The 23375-nt window shown below is 36.7% G+C and overlaps 1 protein-coding gene across 1 annotated transcript in view; it reads right to left on the reverse strand.

The window, feature by feature from the left end:
• Window positions 1-588: 588 nt before the first annotated feature.
• myo1d (myosin 1D) overlaps window positions 589-23375 on the reverse strand; it is a 90500-nt gene continuing 67713 nt past the window's right edge. The window contains exon 22 of the mRNA XM_028029864.1: window positions 589-4944. Coding sequence (XP_027885665.1) covers window positions 4788-4944 — 157 coding nt within the window. The 3' untranslated portion in view covers window positions 589-4787. The remainder of the gene's footprint in view (window positions 4945-23375) is intronic.

Raw genomic sequence — 23375 nt, forward strand, 5'->3', positions numbered from 1 at the left:
ATCGTACGAGACAGACAATTCATGAAAATTTTTTAAAAAAAATTTAAAAATCGAATTCCTCTGCTTTCTCCCAGTGCCAACTAGAAATAACCAATCAAAGCCAGGAGGAGGGTCTTACCACTGTCAATCATTCCTGTGTGCATTCAAAAATACTTCATTAATTCCCCCAAAATTAAATATTGTAACTCATATTGTCCAAGTTACTTCAAAGAGTTGTTGTAGATCCTGATGACTGTAGGGAGGAAGGATCTCCTGTAGCAGTCTGTACTGCAGTATATTGAAGAAGCCTCTGACTGTATTACAGTCTCATGAAGGTTGCATTTAAATTTTTTTTAAAATCATTAGAACCCAGTAAATAACAGGCCACATTTTGTCTATGTTCTGTCTATGCATTTTGTCAAAATGCTTTCAATTCTTTGAAATAATACTTGCTTACAATCTGACTGAAATAGTATTTTTTTTAATACAAAATCAATTTAAGCAGATTTGAAGTCCCAGCTTCTTTTTCAGTCACTTTTCCGAGAGGAATTGCCAGTGTAACATCGGTTTCTGGATTATGGGCAACAGACACATACTCAGAGGCAGCAATTGAAGCAAATACATTTATTAATAAATTGATTAATGCAATATTTATCATTCTGGATCATAAAAAGCTGAACCTGAATCATACAAAAACACTATGCACAACACAGAATTACAGCATTTCCCTTTAGTTTTACTTGCGATTTTTTTTCATTATATATAGTATGGAAATATTACAAAATATAAACTTAATATAAAATTAGGCACATATTGAAGGAAAGGTGCATACACACAGATTTAACTTAAAGCCACTGACAACAGAAATTACAGAGAGAAGATATAATCAGTTGTGATTTGGCTGACATGGATTGGATAAAAAAAACAAAAAAAACAACAACATAGATCACAGTAAGGGGAAGAATATAATGGCACAAAAGCTGTCATTCAGATTTAGACTCATGCATAATGGGATAATTAGAAATAAGATGGTTTTTAACAATATTTCTATATTAACTGAATCTCAAATTACTTTGAAAAAATCCCAAAAATAAATCAAAGAAAAATAAATCTGCCAACACTGCATATTTTTCCTCAGCCTTCAAATAACAGTAATGTATGCATTGTAATGTACAGTTTTTTCAGAAACGACAAGTGATCAGAATATCCTGGGGAGTTACTTTTACAGATTTAGCCACAAATCAGCAGAAGTTAGAAAGTGCAGATGCAAAAACTCGACTGCTTTTGGCTTTTATTCATTTGCTCTAAGGACAGAACAGAAAACTACTCCGGCCTACAGCTTGTGACAGTTACTTTGAACTTTATAACTTGGGGAAACTATAACTCAAATTTTCAGCAAATAGTTGTTTGGAAACAATCATGTCAAGGAAAAAAAAACAATTTTCTGTCTTTTTAAAATGTGTTTCACAGATTTATGAAATGAAATGGGAACAAACTGTTTTTGTGATGAGCCGAGCGTCTGAAATGTAATATTTTAAATGAAAAAGCATAAAAAATCCAAAGCAAACACATTAAGGCCTCAAGAACCTTTTTTTTTAAATTTTTTTAATAATATCGTTTTGATGGATTACAACAAAATCTCTCTCATGGGAAGTAAAATAGGAAAATAATAAGAATTAGAACTTTTCACAGTAGTGTAAAGTTCTTTTGTTGTACAAAAATCCGTGCGTATTTCAAAAATACGTAAAATAATAAAACAGATTTGTGGCCAGATAGATTGTGAGCATTTGTGCGGCATAACAGAAAAACATGCCATATGTGAATACATAGAATAATGACGATGGCTACATGATTAGTGGTAAATAATGATGCACGTAGCTTTACAGTTTTTTGTTTTTAGCTTCATTGCAACAGATAATGAGAAGTCTTATCCATATTTCGGAAAGTACCTAATTTGTCTCGAACTCTTTCTGCAATATTTAACAAAATAACAATCAAATAATGTTGGTAGTACGATAATAAATTTGTAATACTGTGTACTCTATGAAATGCTTTGGGATATCCATAATTCTTCTTTGCAATCTTGTATTTTTAAAAATGTTATTTGAAAACATTTGAGTTCATGAAAATGGAGTAAAACAAATAAAAGAACAAAACAAAAAAGAAGCAAAACAAAAAATCTTTGAACAACCAGCAGTACAGTGAGCTACGCTGGTCCAGGAGCCAAGTGATTTGATGTAGAGTGGAGACATTCAATGCGGGAGACAGGAGAAGGAAAGGAAGCAAAAATGAGGCTTTGTTCACCAACCCTTGTCTGGCCTGGAGAGAAGTGCTGAAGTAAGAAATGACACAAAGTCCATCCTAATGATGAGCGGTGAAGAGCCAAGCAGAGAGGAGGGAAAAGAGGAAAATCCAGTGGGAAATTACCACGCTGGAGGATATGCAGAGCTGCACTGTTACAGTTCACACACACACTCATGCACAGAAACTACTCCTTTGTAGACTGTCTAATAAAACCTATAACACTTCCCTGATTCGATTTTTTCGCTACAATTTTCACAACAGTTTTTCTTGTCTAAAAGCGCTTCATTAACCAACGGAATATGTATAACTCTTCAAAAAGTGGAAACATTGTCAAAGTAATGAAACAACTCTGGATAAATCTCACACAGTTGGCTGACTGTGCGGTACTTGCCTAAAAGTCCACTAAAGTTCTCCTTCCTGTTGTGAAGCATAAAGAAAGCTTTTAGTCAAGAGAAAACACAACGGGAGCTTTGGCTGTGTAATCCTTTTGTGTCTTTTTGCTTGAGTTTGTCATTTATGCAATTCACATTAAAACATCTAGAAAGACATTTAGACCTCCTATAACCAGCTGTGTGGAAATTGTAACCAGAACATGGAGATTAGGCAGATATTTCCTGTTGTTCAAAGAAAACAGCAAATGAAGTGAACATTTCTGTAAATGTTCTGGAGCTCTCTAATGACTTTCAGGATCAACACTAGAACAACGGTCAAAGTATTAAGCAACTGTACATGAAGGAATTTTAACATTTTTTATAGTTAAGAGTATCTAAGGTTTAATATAAAGACAGCATGAATAAAACATTACTTTCAAATTTAACTCACTCCTATTATCAGCAGACTCTCCTAAACACCAGAAGCCATGTAAACAGAAATCAAATCAATCTGATTGGTCCTTTTAAAATTTCTTTGTTATATTTCATTAATGGTTATCTAACTAGCTTGCACAGCAGCAGCAAACTGTTTAATAATGGCTTAGTGGTTAGTTTGTAAGCTAGGATGTTAGCAGTTAGCTTGTTAGCAACAATGTAAGATGGAAAAGAATTGTTTTAGTGAAAGCTCCAGAACATCTACAAGAACAATTTTCTGTGGAAAACATTAAAAAGATCAGAAATAAATATTTCACCTCAAAGGGAAAATGGGGTTAGAATAGTTCTAACCCAAAATCTCTACTTTGTCTGTTCAATCCAAGGATGGATTTGAATATTATTGCTAATGAGTGAGCTATGAATATGTGGTGTGAAAGGCCAGGGGCTTTTAACTGACATCGCCTTTGTGCAAACTGTGTGTATTTCGTTATTTTTAATGGTTTTGTATATGCATCTTTTTTTCATTTATTACTGTACAATGAAATCCACATTCTAAAACATGAAATTTGTGTTTGGTGAAATTCAGTGTTGACAGATTCTTTTGCAAAACAGAGAAAAACACATTCTGTATTTAGCCAGCACAAAAAAAAAAAAGCTAAGGGATGACTGTAGCACAACTGACACCTTGTGGAAGACAAATCATGTGGTTTGAGCTGTTTGGGTTTCCACGCTTTGAGAAGAGTAAAAGACAAGTCTCCAAAGAGCTGACTGATGAAAAGAACTGTCCAAATGTGTCCAACCCCGTCTCTGTGGTCTATAGGTGAAGCTCTGAGCAAACTAATGGAGTTAGAAAAGATAACCTGCATCCTTAGTCTCACTCAGACATGATCTCCATCTTTATGAAGAACTGGCAAGCAATTCTGATAAAGCATTGAGTTTTACGCCTACAGTCAATATGAAATAAAATGAAAAGAGTTTGTTTAATTTGCTACTTGCTGTTCATTTTTTGCCAACGCTTTAACATGCTTATGTAGCAGGATTGTTTCGCTAAGAATGTGCTCAACACATTCTACCAAACATCCTGTGATGACAACTAAAATAATTTGTCACTGAGACTTTGGCCCAGTTTCATGATACACATGTAAACATTAAGGAAAGCAGACATTCCAGGTTCTTCATTATCTCCTTTAGATAGGAACGGTCTTTGGTAGCATTATAGTTTTTGAAAACACAAATGGTACACATGAAAGCAAACATAATCGACCGTATTCTTCATTTTTCAAGGGCTCCCAGCTTCAGGGATTAGAAATTCCTGTGAAACGTTTGGATTTTGCTGATATTACGCAACAACGGTGTTTCTGAGAACAGCTTTTAGATAATCCATTCTCACCTGGATTAACACTAATCAGTATGCAGCGAACTAAATATTGCACAAAGCAAATCAACTTAAATACAGATTTTAACCAAAGCAACAGTTCCCCTTTGGTAAGTAATAAGTCCATATCCTTTTAGCCGATATCACCGTCTTTAATGATACAACTAACAAAACTAGGACAAATTTGGCTTAGCTTAAAGAATCAATCCATATGTAGAGCTACTTGCCACATCAACAGCAGCTCTGCAAATCAAAACAATCTTCATTATAATCTCGGAATGGTTTAAAAATCAGCTATTGCGCTTTTCTTCTTTTGGCCCGTTTTAGTTGCCAGGAACAGCCAGGATGTAGCCAGCTCGGCTCTTGGTGAAGTCCGGATGTGACTGGTTGATCTTTGGCTCGACGACGACCGTGCACTTTCGTCCGTTCATGCTGCACTGGATGGGGCTTGTAATGTTCACCTGCAGCTTCCTCTTCTCACTGTGAAGAGAACAGGAAATGGGGACATTATTCAATATTCAATATTCAAAAAGCAGCGGGATGAAAGTATGGACAGGAAGAAAAATTTTTAATTATCATCGTCACAAAAACCTTCCTTAGATTCCGCAAAAATTAAATCCTTTAGCATTAGAAACCTTGTATGAAACCAAGATGTATAAGGCTATAAATTATGGTTTTACCCCCTCTCTGACATAAACGGCATCATAATCACAACTGAATCTCACATTTATCATACAGTCACACTCACACAGGTACACATACGCTCACACAGTGAGGAGCCATAAATCATCACCATACATACAAACTGAGTTATCTGTCTCACTCAGAAAGGCGCCTTTGACATTTTTCGCAGCAATACCGAAAAAAAAAAAAAATCCTAAACTGTTTTGCATAAGAATGAAGCTTTATCAAAGGAAAAAAAATAGTGTCTCAAAGTGACTTAGACATTGTGTCACAGAACACAAATAAATTCAAACGACTGCATAGTATATAAATCATCTGTAACACATGTGGTAAAGAAATCTAAAAACATTTTTTTCTAATTTTCATGAATTGTTTATGTATGTAAATGCACCCTTTGTACTCAGAGAATAAAACAGTTTTATATCAAATTTTGAAAATCCATCAACTCATACAATACAACGAAAGGAACTGCTACCAGTTTGTTCAACAGCACTGAATCAGTTCAGCAAAAATACCTACTTGTTTAACTATAGTTACTAGTGATGTATTTAAAACTACTGTATCTGTAACTGATGACATTAAGATGATGTTAGAATACAAAATACATTAAAAAAGAGACATAACAGGATATATAAAGTAGTGAAGGGTGGCTCAAAATCTTTTATTTAAAAGTGAATTTAACTGAATGTACTTGAACTTCAGCTGCTGTGATCATTAATGTTCTCTGAACAGCGTTTCCTTATATGTTGGGGGAAATGTGCCAACTTTCCTTTCAGAGTGCCCTCTCAAAAAAAAATTTAAATGACCATCTCAAAGCCTAGACAATTATAGATCAAGAACACTTCCAAGTATTACGAAAGGGTTTGACTCCTGGAGATAAAATATAGGGATATGAGGAATGACTGAAGAATTTGTCAAATTACTCTAAGTGACACGCCAAGTAAAAATACTTGAACTTGATGAAAGAGGGAAGTAACAAAGACTTTGGTTTTATCAGAATTAAGGGGCAGGAAATTAAAAAATTAACATCAGCAAAGATTCAGGAAGTCATTAGACGCCTCTTGTCCTATATCATCCATCAAAAGAAATTCTAAGATGTTGTAGTTTAAAAAGATTATATGGATGTGAGAATAGGTGCATATGATCAAAGCGTGAAGGACTGTGTAAGAGAAAATGACGGTATTTATGAAGGACAGCGGAAGCTGAATCTATATGTACTGTTGCAGACACCATGTCTGTGCATATTTGAAAAGAAAGGCTGAGAAAATGAAGATGAATAAGTGAAGAAATCATGCAGGAGAGCTATGGAAGGAACAACCCATTTTGTGTTTCTGGAGCAGAGAGCGGCAGTGGCCGGGTTTTTAGAGACTGTCACATCCAGTTAGACCCTCTGTGGGTGAACTGGGGCTTTGCTTCGTTTGCTCTCTAACAGGATCGATGGAGGGACTCAGCCAGTGAGAATAAAATCAGCGGGAACTGTGGGGCTGCTGAGGGAGACAGAAACGTGAGATAATGTTAATGTGATGGAAACTGAGAAGATGACTGTGTGATAATTGCTCTCTGGTCGAGTGGGAGGAGGAAGTGATGGAAATATAAAGCTGCCGGGGCCGGAGGGCTGAAAGCACGATAAATAAATATGCATCTGGTTCTGTTTGGTCAAGTGTTTGTTCTGACACACTTTCCCGATGACATAGTTACTAATCATGTAAACAAATTCAATTTTTCCCATCTTGCTCTGTGCCGCTTTAATCTAAAGTCTAAATTTCAGCTATGGACCTATTGAATCTGACTTGTTGCACAACAACAAAATAAACAAGAAGAAAAAAAAAACAAGGCTTGTGCTGCCCACGCTGCACTCCTCTGCAGAGCATGTGCAGCTCGCCTTATCCAGGGTGGAAAAGGGTGGGTAGCGCCTGTGCTGGTTTCCATGGCAACCGCCCCCCCTGAACCCAACTCCCCCATCTGTCATGGCTGCCAGCCAGCCGACGGTAGTGTTTGCGTGAGTGCGCAGCGATCTGTCTGTTCCTCGGTCCATCTCTCATCGCGGTCCGTCTCCGTCTCACTGTGCTGCTGGAATGCCAGAGGGAATGTTGGGCCGAGTGCTGTGTGAAGGGCGAAAAACACCGAAACGTTCCCATCCAAACCACCTCACAAAAAAAAAAACGGACTGCTGACGCATCTCTGAACCGAAACAAAGACTCGTTTTAAAGAAACAATGGTAAGCACTTTAACCCTAAAGAGAAAGAAATGATGATCAGCTTGGTCTTAAGTTCATTGACTACAATATTTTACTCGTAGTCGGCTTGAGCCAGCCGGAACCCCCCCTCAAACGCCCCCCAAAACCCCGGGGGCAGACTTGGTCCATCATTGGATGGCCTCTTTGACTGGAAAATCAATTCTTTCCTTTACTCCAGCTCCCTTCCCCCCAGTCCATTGCATGTGTTCGTCTTTGCCCTTCAAGCCACGTGAGTCCTGAATCACTTTTTTCCCCAAAGGTAGCTTGTCTGTGTGAACAAAAAGAGGCTGGAGAAAGAGGAAGGCGAGAAAATGAAATTTGGGAGAAAAGAAAAGTTGAAAACAATGGGTGAATGTCAGTTTACCCTTCATACCTTATTATTAGCTCAAAAAACAACAGATTGTATAGTTTCATAGAAACCAAATAATTATAATGTTATCTTTTTTTCACCGCTAAAAATAGGTTGGAAAATATTCTGATGAAGATTTATTATTGAAGTTATTTTTACATGCATCAGTATGCTTCATGGGTGTTCGAGATTTGTACATACAGATGCATCTCAAGGATTATGGAAAAGGTAACTTAGGTTCAGTGATTCAGTTACAAAAGGGAAACTCTATTAATAGATTCATTAAATATAAAATTATATTTTTCTGTTTATTTTGCTTACAGACAAAGAAAATCCAAACTTTCAGAAAATTTGAACATCAGACAAGACCAACAAAAAAACAAGTTTAAAACAGAAATGTGGGCAAACTGAAAAGTAAGTTAGGACCTAATTTAGATGAGTCAATGCCCAATGTGTTTGTAACCTTTATTTCGACTTGCTTTTAGTTTTACCAAGAAAAACTACAACCATTCCTTCTTTGCTATGCGCTAGTCAATTAGTACATTAGTACTGTTCCAGACGATGTGTCGTAATCCTGTGAAGGCTGTGACAGACATTGTGCCTTGTTTCAACTTTCCCCCAATATTCATGAAAACAGTACTGTAAACAGTTAGGTCTTATTATAATTACTTTGTATGGCTTAAAAGTAGAGTCATTAGTAATAGTAGTGCATTTAGAGTGCATTATGTTTTTGTTCTCTCGGTAAGTGCATAAAAATCGTCCCGGTGAAGGATCCCTTCTTGCATTACAATCAATGACGGCAGTTCAGCTTTTTGAATGAGTGTCGGAGTTTAGGAGTGAGATATTTTAACCTAATCTGGATAAAGCGGAAAGAGAAGAAAGTTGGAGGACAGAGTAATAAAAGGTAACCTTGGATATGGAATCACCAAGTGAAACAAAAAGGGAAAACAAGAAGTCTTGCTGCTCCTCACAGGATCAAAATGAAAAATGTGATCATATCTGAGGCCCATTTTTTATATATTTTTCCAATCATTTACTTAGAGGTTAGTCTGCTGCATTATAATGTAAAACATTACTTTGGCCTTCCATATCAAACTTTGTGACCGACATCGACATAAAGTTATCTTTTCGTCGTCTTTAGTATTTTACTCTTCATTTTATTTTATATTTACACATTAAAGTGATATTTGGGTTTGGTTATTTGTGTGCTTTCACTGTAGAATCATAAAAATGATAAGAATCTTAATCTTTTTATTTGACAGCAGCAGAGAAAAATTAACTGTCACAAATGTAAACACAAGTTTGCATTAAGTAAAAAGTGATTGCATCCATGTTTACCGCCCTGTTCTGTGCCTTTTTTTTCTTATTTCAAATCTCTCTAGTGTGGTAAATGGGTTATAATTTGTTTAATAAAATTTTAAAAATGCTTAAGTAAAAATATTCCCAATTTTAAAACAAGTCTTTAAAAACATAGCAAAGCAAGGTCAGTGGAAGAGGGATGAGATGCAGTAGAGATCACCTCAGATCCATTAAACCATCCAGCTCACCTTCTGGGTCTTTCCTCTAACAAGGTACTGGGATGTCCCCCAAGCTGACATCTGCTAAAATATATATGAGTACTGCAGGTGGGGAGGAGGCGATGGCACGCTGGAAAGCTAAAGTTTGTTCTGACTCAAGTGAAATATTCCTTCCTTCCTTTCTGGGTGAGAAGACATTTGGGAATGAAACTTAAAGGCTGATGGAACAGAATTCTTAATCAAGCTCTTTGTTTATCTCCAAGTATGGATTATTTTAATCCCTCATAGACTGAGATTTATGTTTCCAACGTTTAGTATCAGTAACAGCAATGAGGAGGAAACGCACAGATTGAATCAGAAAAATACATCTGTCAAAGCTTCAAAGAGGATCTGCTTCCCAGGTGTACAAAGCTCTGTCTTTATGTCAGTATTTTAGATCTTAAGACAACTTGGAGATCAAAATGAAAGAAAAAGAAGGAGAAAATATGTTTGATATGTGTTCAGACAGTGTGTATTGTTGTGTTTTTAGTTCAAAAACCATCAGGTCAGATTTGGACAGTGTTGCCTTTATGACTGATGGAGAGTCAGGTTTACATCCAAGCTTTTTGTGCACACAAACACATCAGGATCAAAACAAAAAATAATATATACACAGTTCTATAACAAAAAAGGTTCCTCACATATTTCTGGACTTTCGATTTAGTAGTCGGTGATGCCTTCAGTTTGAATAACTGTATAAAGTGTAAATAATGCCAGATTCTAACGCTGATTCTGAAGGATTTTCCTTTGTGCTTTTAGATTTTTTTCCCCTGAGCAACACAACTCAGAAGAAAAAGAAGATGAGGAAGATGAGAGAGCGCAAGGATTCTAGTTAAAATTTGCTCAAGCTTTCTTGTGCAGTTAGGCTCCACCAACTCAATGTACTGTAGGTGATATACAGAAGTGGAAGTGAACAACAACCAGGAGAATTTTTTGCAACCTAAACTAGTATAAATCTATTTATGTTCTTGTTGGAAATGTCCATGCATGTTTGCAAATAAATGCCACACTCAGCGTCTATACCAGGATGTACTAAGATGCAAGGTAAGTTGGTAATGCCGTAAGGCTGCTGGAGGACATACTGACCATATTTCCCCGCTCTGCTACTTTCTCCTACTACTCTGCAATTACTGTCTTTAGCTGTAACTATGTTATCCTTTTGTTTTTTTTCTCTAGTAGTAAACAATTAAATTAGCTACTGGTGTGATTAACTATGTTTACTCTGTTTTTCATCCCACTGGCTTAGAGTTTATATGTTTGCTGGGTTTCTATTCCAGATGTAGCCACTTAAGAAACTACTGCTGACATTAACCCTAACATTTTTCTTTAACATACAAAGTATTCCTAAAGCAGTGTTTCTGCGTTTCTTGTGTTTGCTTGGTGTTCTGATCTCCCTCTTTAAGTTAAGCCCCGGTGCCACTTACACTGCTGGAGCTTCCTCCGATTTAAAGGGCCACATATGGATTTTGGATGAGGTTATTGCTACAAAAACAGACCTGATGCAGTAAGCTAGATCATCCAAATGGAACAATAAACTGAACTTGACCCCTTTATGTTTATAACTGGTATCAGATTGCAAGATATGTAATGGACTTTGAATCTGTCTGTATAATTAGATTGAACTGAAAAAATGTATTTTGTGTATAAACCGCATCAGATTTTCTGGTCTTTGTGTAAAATGTAGATCAGATCAGAAGCAAAATAAGAAGAATTAACTTTGATGTACTCAGAGGTACATTTGCTCTAAAATACAGGAGGAACAAATACATTGCTGTGTTGCATTTAATTATAAACAGGTTCAATTGATTTTATAGCTTTCCAAATTGTCGACGTGATTTCTTTTTGTTTCAAAAAGTCCTTACTGTTAAGTAGTTAAATCTGTTTAAAACACATTTTCACTTGTGCTGCAATGTTCTAAATCGATTCTGACAATACAAATACCGACTTTAATGTTTTTCTACAGAAGTCTCGTAGAGGTTTTCTACCCAAGCCTCAGAATCACCAGGATGTTCGTGACTGTATGTTCAAGCTTTGCATACTCCAGTCATCGTTTTTCATAACTTCCTGCCATCCTCCTTTCAGTTAACTGGAAATGTCTTCAGCAGATCTAAACAAAAAAGCCTGTTAATCTCACTATCACACTTTCTTTGTCTCACATGGCTGCATTGCATGTCTCACATCCTTCTGTGAGCTGCGTTCACACAGAGCAACAAATGGCACCATGCACTCAGCAGCACAGACTCACACCTACATAAAAACTAAAAATAATCCAGAGCAGCAAATAGGTGGAACAGTTCTTGTCCCTGATTATCATAACACAAAGAACCTGATTCAAAGCAGCTGGATGGATGAAACCGCAAAAAAGATGATCTGCCCCAGTTTAAAGTGGCTGTGGCTTAGAGGGGTTCACGCTGTAAAAACTGCCCGAGAGGCTGTTTGACTGCAGCTCTTTAATTAGCATGACTGTGCCTTAGAGCTGTGCAGTTTTGATGGAGCTGCAAAGTGCAGATGTAATGTTTCAATAGAGAAATGCAAAACAAAGTAGTTCTAAAGAAATTGAAACATGAAGCATTTTCCATAAGCCTGGCTCTTAAATCAGTCCACTATTACAAAAATTAATGTATGATTACCTATACTCCTTTAAAGTTTTTTTTTCTTTTTTTACAGGAGATGCACTTGTCAGAGATTTTTAGGTCAATTTAGACCAATTTTGTAAACCTGCCAATTTCAAACATGGCAGGTTCTCTTTTGGAACAAACTTTTTACAACAGCATTACTTCACAAGTGGGACAAAGACCTTGCTTAGCTTGATATCATCACGAAGGCTATTCTGACGACCACAGGAAAGTGCTGATGCCTGAGCACATTAGATTAACAATGCTGGTCAAAACTGGAGCAGAAATGTCAAAATCTACCTCAATACTCACCCCCTTCCTTTTAACATGATGCTTTTTTTAAATATTATTTTTTGGACATGGAAACAAATACAACTGTTAGGAACTCAAGCCTGGAAACAACTGAAAAGGAAAAGTTGTTAAAATGATAATAAATTTCCTCAATCGATCAACTCTAAAGTCAAATTAAAACTTTTCACTCAACCTTAAAAAGGAAATCAGAGCATCATAAACTGATTTTGCCTTTGCTCCCCATCCAATCAGAATACAAACCCAAGCACAAAAGAACAGTGTTAATAAGCAAGTTAATAAACACAACAACAATAAGACAGCATAAAAAAGAAAGGTCTAAAGCTTCAAAATAAATGCTTAAAGGGACAGAAGTTCCCTAAATCTAAACATAGCTGAGCAAGAATGATGCCTTCATACAAGAGATAAAAATAACAATAAGCAGATCATATAGATCTTAAAAAAAACCTCTAACATGTGAGGGTGCGTATTACACAATATCATTGTCCCCAAAGGACAGATTAGACTTTAAAGAAAAGTCAGTCTGCAGCTTAGAAAGTACAAGAATTGCAATATGAGGTTTTATTATACTCGAGCAGGAAACTAAGCTAAAAGAGCCCTACTTTTTAATATTCTCCGTGAGTCTCTCTTATTTTTTTGCACAGTAAGCGAGATCTGGACTGCTGCATTTATGGAATAGAAATGCTGACAATCAAAAGCCGCCAAAGGCCAACAAAAACGTCTGAATGTACAACAGTACAGATGTTATTGTGTAGTGTGAAGTGCTTTTAGGTTCTGTGGGTTGAGTTGGTTGCTGCTTTCACCACAAACTGCATATATTATATTGGATATTATAACATATTCTATCCTAATTTTATATGATCAACCAACACAAAGTTGTGCATAACTGTAAAGTGCAAGAAGGAGGAAAAGGATGATGTTTTACAAATGAAACTCTAAAAAAAGTGGTGGAATTATGTTTTCAGACCATTTTACTTTAACATCCCCAAATAAAATCCAATGCAAGCAAATGCCTTAAGATGTCACATAATTACTTAATTCCTCCTGAATGTAATTTGAGTTCAGTATAAATATATCTCACGTTTTGAACAGTTTAATTTGTTATCTGGTGATGGAAAGAAAATGACACAAGGATATCTACCAATACTTGCTGTTTACCACAGAAAGATTGTTAGAAGGAGGATGCCGTCAGAGGAGACTAGAGTGTTTTGGCCTATATAGCACTGTACATCATCCTGAACACACCACTTCTAATGGGAAACAAGGAGGCAGCAACAAATTGCAGGGACACTTCTTTTCAGCGAGGAGAGGGAAGTTAGATCGATGGAGCTAAATAAAAGGGAATCTTTAAAAAATAAACCTGTAGTTTTTTTTTAAAGAGTAAAAAGAGTAACCCAGGGCAGGGATTTTCCTTGCTGGACAGAAACTATAAACATAAATCCAGAGTTAAATTACATTCATGTGGCTTTTTAAAATAAATGTTAAAAAGGACACCTATCTTTTGTGTTTTATGCTAGAAGGAAATTCAGCATCTACTAAATGAAAATATGAAGAAAAGTGATAGTTTAATTCTATAAACAAACTCAGTTCTTGCTGGTATGCCAAAGACCCCCTCCACCCTCTCTGCTGCACCTTATTAATATCTGGCTCATAAATCCCAGAATTCAACTCTGAGGAAAGTAGAGGATAGATAAATTGACAAAATATGCAAAATACTAGAAGGTGCTCCATATGCCATTATTAGATTCACTGCCCTTATTCCCACAGGACATGTAATGAATAGGTGGGATCAGTGACATTTTTTATTTAAGCTGCTGTGAGTCTGGTGTTCCCAGTCGTTTCCCCATTAAACAAAAGAACACTTCTCACCTCAACGTTTCAACTGTTTAAGAGATCAGTGGGGGATGAATTAGGAACGGAAACTCAAAAATCAAAGGCCTCCAGGTCCCTGGAGGACACTGTTGCCGCTCCACAGATGGTGGCGGCTAACACACTGCACAGTCATTATATCCACACAGCAGGTGGTTTAACCAGCTCATATTTCCAACCGGGTCAACACCACTGGACCTTTTCTCCTCTTAAAACCTCAAAACCACTGAGCTAAATCATACTCACCAATCAGCTGTGCCTTTGACCTTTTCTAAAGGACACTCCACACTCTGAAGGGCCAAAGGAGTTAACTTAAAACACATTAGGTAAATCAATACACTGGTTCACACTGAGTCAAAGCAGATAAAGACAGGTCGCGTCCTTTAAGTCTTTTTCCTGAAGATTGAGCACTCACTTCTAAAGTAGTTACGTTTCCAATTTTGTTCATTAAAGCCAGTCAATGCCTAATCAAAGTTTCATCTCTTAAAACAAATCTCGTCAGGTCATGATAAGTTTCCTTTCAAGAGCTACAAGAGTTCGAAGGCACTGAATGAATCATTGCACGAGATGGAGATAAAATATCAAATTCACAGTTTTTCATTGTAAATACAGTAAGTGTCAGTCAAGATGATGAGTATGAGAAAAAGAAAAAGGACACAGTTTAGATTTTGATCATTTTTTATAAGGCAGTCAAAATCTTCCCTGCAGTGGGGAGCTCTCTGACTTGCCCATTCATCTTTTAAGAAATGCATCAGTCAAACTGAATGGATAGAGTCTTTGAGCATCAATTTTCAATGTTTGCCACATGTTCTCTGTTGGATCTACATCTGATATTTGGGCCATACAGTGCTTCAATCTAAACCTCTCTATTGCAGTTCTGCCTGCATGTTTAGAGTAATTATTGGGACGTGTCTGGCATACATCAAGAAGATGTACAGCTTTTTCAACTTCAACTTTGCATGTCTAAAAAAACAGAAACACAAATTTGCTACTTTGAAGGTTACTTGTTTTAGGTCAATTAACTTTGCCAGGTAAATGTTAATGTACATTTTTAAATTTAAATTTGCTAACCATTTTTAAAGTGTGCTGTTGATGCAACACAAAATTTGTTTGACACCAAAAGTGAAATCAAAACTTATTTTATTATCTGACACAATTAGTGTGTCATTTACTGAAAAGATGAAAACGAAAACTGGTGTAAAAGAGATTTTGTGGAAGTGGACTGATTCACTGAAAGACAATATAGATAAGTCAAAAGGGGACAAGATAGGAGAACGATTGATCAGAGGTGAAAAATGGAAGAAGAAATTGTTAGTGATGGGAGGAGAAGGAAGAAGAACAAAAAAATGGAGGGCAATGGGTCCATAATAACTGGTCTAACAGAGGAAGCTGGTGTGCTGCTGTTGCTGGGCAAATAAATGTGTGTTTGGGGGTTGGGAGAGGATTGTAGAGGTCACAGGAACCTCTTAATGGTGCAGCACTTAACTATTGCTTTTATACACTATGAATCAGGTGATCTAAAAGCAAGGCCACCGATTTCATTCATTTACTGAGACCAGAGCTTTTACAGTAACGCAGAGAGTTCATGGAAGGAATTCCAGAGCAAATCAACAAATGGACCTCTATGCGCGCACACACAGTTCACACTCATGGGTTCTGGTTCCAACAGCCATCAACATCTAAAAATAAATTCTCTTTTCCTGTCTGAGTGCAACGAAACCAATACCAGACAATTTCCCTAATTGTCTATCGCACACATACATCTTTTTATGATTATGTATGTATGCTGAATAAAGGGGAAATGAAGCAATTGCTGCGAAGACAATGTTTGCCAAATCTATGGCAGCTAATTTCCACTGAGCCTCTCATTTAATTTACGGTTGTGATCTGTTTGTAATTAGCGTCTGATTCACTGCAGAGGAATCTCATTATGCAATTAATGAATGAGACGTGCCAAGTCGTATTTAGCGTTTTAATGGGAACCTAAAAGGCACAGTTCGGGGAGTCCATTTTTCTGATCAGAAACGCTGAATATTTAAACACATTAAAATGCTCATAAATAAACCAACAGATCAAAAGTAGTTGGTTAAAAGAGGAAAGCCTAATCTGTTGAATTTTCCAGAAAAAAAAAGATTTTTAAAAACTTCAGAGGGTTTATATTGATCAGAAAGGTAACAAATATGACAACAGAACTATCTTCTAATGTCACACAGAACATCAAGCACATAAAGTAATTTTTACATGTAAATATGTTCTGTGAAATAAAAGAAATGCGGTAAAGCCAGATAAGTGTCCAAGCAGTAGCTCACAATAAAATTTAAGTGATTGTCTGACCTAAACACCTGTTAAATGAGTCACATCTGAAAGTAAAATGTGTTACTATTATTAGATCTGGTGGGTCTGCAGAACACTCTGCAAATTGTTTTTATCCTTGTGGGTGAGACAAAATGAAGAGGTGTGGCAAGAAGGCGGCTGACTGGATCTCTGTGGATCTGGTCCTCCGCAGTGAAAAAGTAGGTCAAACCGTCTCTCACACACCCTCGGTCTTTCATTCATACACTGCCTCTGCGACAAACCGCATATTTCTAACCCTGTAATCATTATCTCTGATGTGTACTTACAAGGTCTGCAGAGATAAACAGTCACAAAAAAAACACAAACACTCCAGCTTGGCCACCTGCCATTCATCATTCACATCTAGCCAGTGTACAGCATGTTGCCAATGTGATGAGCCATGGAGATGAGCACAAAAAGAGTCCCAGTCTCGATGTGTAAAAATCACTTGTAAGTTGTGAAATGTAACACAAAAATCAGAAGTTCTGTCAATATGCTGGATGTCAAAACAGAAATGGCCGTAAAAGCTTTGTTGTGCTAAAAATCTAAGGTTTCGATAGAAAAACCCACCTAACAACAAATCAAGATCATTCAAAACATTTCTGTTTGAAATGCTAAGGGGACACAAAATAAAAAGGGATGCACTTGGAGTCAATGTGCAGCTTTAACTGTCTGGGGAATGAGGCTAAATTTAGGTTAAGGCAAACTCCATCTTTCACTACATTCTCACACAATTTCTCTTTTGAATATTTTGGTTTTGATATCATGCGTCTCTGTCTATTTTTCCTCCAACTGTGGTCCAACGCAAGATGCGCTGGTGTTATCCGCAGCCAGCGGGGCTATTAATGGATCACATCCAGACAAGCATGGATCTAATGGTTGCCATGGGAACTGCATCCGCAGCGCCCCAGAAAGGAGGGAGGCAGTGAGTGGGAGGACGGTGGTGGTGAGGAGGAGAAGTGGAATGTGAAATGAAAAACAAGAAGGGGGAGGGGGAGCAGCGGCAGTGAAACAAGTGATGGATGGAGGAGGAGGAAAGTGAGAAGAAGGGATGGAGGAAAAGGGGGAGGAGGAGAGAGATGCCCATTTCTCCCAGAGTGAAATATTTGATTCAGCAGAAAGGGTGACCTTGGAAGAGGACGACAAAGGCAGATTGTCTCCTCCTCTCTGTCTGCTTTCCTCATCAGTTCTCTCTGCGTCCTCCCTCTCATTATGCTTTTATCAAGCAGTTCTAAACAATGGTCATGTCGCCGTTAGTTAAATCTAAATTGCTCAGCTACACATTTCGCACAACAGCAGATATTTGTTTCCAAATGAATCATTTTCTGCTGCAAAGACTCAAACAGATTTAGTTTAGTATATCTGCTATCTATTAATAGATTTGTTTTTAGAGAAATATCTTTAGCTTTCGCCCCTTCGACATGGTGAATTCTTTGTTTAGTCAGTATTACAACATTTGGTCACTTGCAGCAATATGCTGTAATGCAAATTGTCAATGAAATGAAATTACATGCTATATTGTGGTTATTAGTATAATACAGGATCTCAACAGCTGAGTGAGAAAACATTAAACCATTACACCAAATGGTGGAATAAAAAAATAATTTGGATTCAATTCAGTGAAATTGCAAACAGATTGCCAAATCATAATCATAACATCAACAAAAAAATAATCAGATCAGAGCACTGAAGTAGGAGATGTAAGACTGTGAAAGATTTGAGCCTGGTGACAATCTGCCAAAGCAAACAGATTATGAGATCATCTTTACGGACCGCTTTTTTCCAATCATGTTCTATGGTCGTACTCAAACAGATCAACTTTCTCCTCCTCCTTTTCTTTCAGTTTCACAAGTTAGTATTTGCGTAGTGAGAATGAACCATTTACTGGTTTTACTGATATTAAGCAATAATTTTAGTTTTAAAATAGTTTTAAAATGGAACTAACACCTTATTTAGTGACCACATTATTTAAAAACATCAAATTCATCATCTGCCTTGGTATTAGAGTGACAGGTGTGAAATGCAGCCGTATTTTAGACATTATAACTCCAAACAGAATACCTTTTACCATCCTTTTGTTATCTTTCCATGCCAAAAGGAAGCAACATATGACTCCTTTGTGTTCAGCACCTTGACAGCTAATGGCTTTTAAGTTATTACCCAGACATTTGCGGTCTTCATTAGACTCTACTTAGTCGGGTTGATTTGTTACCATCTTGTCATATTTCTTGGACTATTCTTACTGTGTTTGATTATATTGGAAAGACAGCCAGAACAATAATACAAGACTTTGTTGAAGCCTTCATAAGAGTCTTAAACAACTCAGTGGCACTAAAAAGGTCCATTTATGCTCCCTTTATAACCATAAACAAGTCCAACCATTTCAATTCTGTTAAGAGTCGATGCTCTCCTGCTTTCAATGAGTTTAAGTTAGAATGGTTGTAAATCAACGTAGCCACTACAGGGCAGTTCTCAGTTAGTCTCTGAATTTTTGGTAAAGTTTCAAAAATTAGCAAACATGGCATGAATGGACGAAGTCTATAAGATACACCTCAGAAAGAGCCACAGTGGTAGACAGAAGTGATCTATGAGGATGTGGAGGAAGAAGATCCCCCATTTCAGTCATCATCTTCTATTTTATTATTTTTGCTGATCTCACAAGAGCTACAGTGCACCACAGTGCCCCCACCATTACTGGATGTATTTTTGCATTTGTAGAGCTTGGATGTGCATCCTTAATGACGAACTAAAAAGACCACAAATTGAATGCAGAGGAGAAGTCCATGTATTAAATATTGAGCCCAAATGAGGCTTAGTTTTGTTAGGCCAGTCGACTGTAATTTGAGGGAGTGAAGAAATTCTAAAACAAATAGCACGGTTAATAATAATAGCAGCAACTAACATTGTTGATATTAACATTCATGCAGATAAACTTATCACTGCTTAGTTTGTGCAAAATAAACACTAGTAAGATTTGATAATGTTACATCCTTATAAAGTTGCACAAGTAAGCATTAACATTGTTACCTTTAAATCGAAATAACGTTTTAACGTGAGATTAGGCAAAAAAATTAGGGGTTCAAGTTCGTTAGCCTAAATGATCAGTGAAATGTTTTTCTATAAGAAAACAGCAAAGTTCCATAAAATTGTCACTTTAAAGTAAAAAAGAAAAATATGTTCTAAATTGTGAATCCCGAGAACTCTGGAGAAGATCAAGTTATACATCAATGATGGAAAATTGCAAAATTTGGACACAAAATATTAATGTTTAAACAGAAAACTCAACAGGCATTATGCAAATGACAAGAGTAACATCCACCATGGACTGAAAAGAAAACTTTTAGTCAAATGCCATAAAGGCTTATCTACAGACAATCTCATGATGACATCCTTTAATGTCAGACTAAGGTGATTATAGAACCAAGAACCCAAATCGATTTTAAACTAGGGGTTTAAATTATAGTCGCCATCCTTGTCTGTTTTGGTTTTTTGCTCATTTTCTATGAGATCATTTAACTCGTTTCTTCATCTCCTCCCTCTTCCCTCGCTCCGACACTTTCAGTCTTTCCCCCTCACTTCTCCACACTTCTTCCCACTGACACGTCCCAAATCCCTCCTGCAGTGTCGAAAGCTGACAGTTGGGGTAGTTAAATGTTGATGTCTTCGGGGAGAGGTGTTATAGCACAATATGACCATATAACTCTGACAGATCAATGAAGGTCTGCGCACAGGTCTGCACATTGGCGCTGAGTCATAATGTCAGGTGGGAGGAGGGTTAAGAAGAGGAAGAACATAACTAATGTGGAGGAGGTCAGAGGGGAGTGAAAGAAAGCATGAATGGATGCAATAAATCTGTTACACTGACAAACTTGTACCACTTAATAAGTAGAATATAAAACAGAAATAAAGAAAATGTAATTTACCTGTTTCTTTTTTTAAATCTTGATATTTTCATTCAAAATAATAATAATAAAAAAAGAAACTAGAAATTTTTTGCCAAAATCTGAATATTTGACTTTGCTAACAAAGTCAGATTTTCATCTTGATCAATGCTGATTGACAGCATGGCAATAGGAAACTCAAAAATCTAATTTTTTCAGGCGCTGAGTGGCTTTGTTGGTTGAGCAGGCGTACCTAACCAGGAGCAGAGGCTTTAATCATCAAAGTGGTTGTCCTGATTCAGGGTTTCGGACCATTTGCTGCATGTCTTCCAAATCTTCACCCTCTTTCCTGTCAAATTGCTGTTTTAGAGGCTTCTGGTTACACCCCTCTAGCTCCTTATCATCTTCCAATCAATGAATGTATTACATGCAAGTGCTATCAGGTTTGAAAGCTGTTACTAATGTAAGCCTCCAAATTAGTAATTTTCAGAATGAGTGAGGTGTTTAAAATTAAGTCAGAGGAAGCAGAGAGATGCAAGATGCAATTTAATTATTTTTTTTTCTAAAAAATGCCTGTCTGTGGTACATTCATGTTGTAAGACTTCTGTTTGATACAAAACATGCTGCATTTAGAAATGCTGTCACCCTTTTTGGAAACTTCATAGTTAAGGTAAGGTAATGCAAGCTGCCATTATAAGACGCTAAAGACATTTTAAAAGGTAATTTCTGTAATCACAGGGTATTACTTTAAACTTATAAAGAAAACCCTGTTTCTCATGTTAATAATAAATGGGAACTCACTGCAGAAAGGCTAAAAATAGGCTGCTAACATCCCATATTATAAGCTTCATTGAGAAACTGGAATCAGTCAAAATCATGTGACAGTCTAAAACAGATCTGACAAACTGCAGTATTCAGCAGCTCCCTTTTGAAGTTTTTCTTGGATTCTCCAGCAGAGAAGGTGCTGGAGGGACTACATGTACATTCTTACAGAACACTGGGATCTCTATTAAAGAGATTGAGAGAGTTGCTGAGCAGAGGAATGTCAGAGTTCTCATTTTTATAAATGGACCGAAGGAATGATGACCAGACTACTTAGCAGATGAAACATGTTCGCACAATGGAGAAAAAAAAAAAATAATAATAATAATTTCAATAACAGTTTTCCATAGGCTCAAATTTTACACTTTTCCAGAGATAAATCAAATGTCGATGGCAAATTTCTGCTGCAAGTCATCATTAGACTTATAGATTTAAATTCAAAGATGGCCACAGAACAACAGGTATGTGGTAAAAGACATACTGCACATGTGCGGATAATGTATTTGTGAAATTCCAGTGGCAGTGACTCATCAGTGGGGCCAAATGATCCTCTGTTTTCCTTAGAAACCTTTCGGTTTCCAGAACAGGAAAACTGCAGAAATCCTGACAATTAGGAAATATAGAACCTAGGTCTGCAAACAACTTAGTCTTTAGTTGCTGACTGACATGCAGGGACAATGGAGAAGTATGAGACTGTGACGATTAACTGTGATTGACACAGCTTGAACAACATGATCCATACATGTTTAATGTCACCTTTCAACATGGTTGATTTCTCTTGATTTTGGATGAAAAGAATATTTTTGCATAAATAGGTTGATTCCAGTGGGTAGAAAACTTGCAGCTTTCCACCTGTGAGAATTGGGGTTGAGGATGAATAATTCACTAACAAGCTATTTTTACATTTTGGCTCAGTGGAGGGGATAGTGGGGTGAACACGAGCAGAAGAGCATGATGCAGAAATGACTCAGAAATAAAATTAAAGAACTGATGGAAAAACTGAATGAGATAAAACTTATCAGTCATTCACAAAATTGTGGTATTTAGTGATATTGTGTTTGTACATCTATGAGACATTTCTGACTTTAGTCCTTTGTCTGTGGGTCACTTGTTCACAACATAAGTAAATAGGAAAACCATCTGAAGCACAGTTGTGGGTTTCACTGAGTCAAACAAGCAATTAGTTTAAATGTCCATAAATTGTACAATGTCCAGAAAATAAACTCTAGCCTTAATGAAAATGTAACAGGTTTGTTCTCTCAGTCATTATATTCTCAAGAAATACTTAAATGTACTTATGTGTGTATAAAATAAAGACATGCATTATCCTCACTGCTTGGAATAAATATTGTGAATTAGAAGGACAGTGATGCATGGTATGGTACACCTTTTACTGTAATTACAGGAAAAAGTCTTTGGGGCCGTGCCCCTGTCATCTCTTTGTAAACTATCTTAAACTCTATACAATTGGGCACGGTGGATCTCTGCGCAAATAGGTGGGGGTCCACTGTACTGTACTTTTAATTCCACTTCACATATATGTCCTACTTTCTGTTAGTCTATTCATAGCATATCATCTCTCCTAAAACACATACAATTTTGAAATTATTTGTGACTGAATGTGGAAAAGTTCGGAAGTGTGTGAATAATTTTGCAAGAATGAATGCACTTAGCTTATACCCTAGCATCTCCTATTTACAGAACTGCTAAACCTTTAAACCACCAATCTCCTTATATTTTTATATTCATTTTCATCAATGGAGTACATTTCAGGAATCCTTTTGATAATGAACTAAAAACAAGTAAAAGTGGAGAGAATTAGCCCATTGAAGAAAACGGTAACCTTCTTTTCCATAAGAAATAATTCCAACTTTTAAGTGTCATTATTTTTGTAAATTTAAAACTATGGAAATTGCAATGTGACAAAACTACTTTCAATTTTCTTTGTTCTCTCAGCATGTAATCAAAGAATTTAAAAACTTGGGTTTATTTATCCGTTTACTGGAAACTGACTGAGATAAATGAAAACATTTTAGAAAATGAACTGAGGAAAGATGTGCATCTGTCTTGTACAAATATAGAGCTCAGCAGCAGCAGCAGCAGCACAGTTTTAAATATTTCATTGCTTCCTTGCCAGAAATGAAGAAAGTGGGAGTCGGGAGGAAACGAGACAGAGTGAACAAGAGGCGGAGAATGATGGGGCTGAAGGGGCTCCGTTAGAAGCCCAAGTGATAACAATGGGGGGATGTAGTTAAA

Source organism: Xiphophorus couchianus, chromosome 10 (assembly GCF_001444195.1).
Source record: "Xiphophorus couchianus chromosome 10, X_couchianus-1.0, whole genome shotgun sequence".
Classification (NCBI taxonomy): Eukaryota; Metazoa; Chordata; class Actinopteri; order Cyprinodontiformes; family Poeciliidae; genus Xiphophorus; species Xiphophorus couchianus.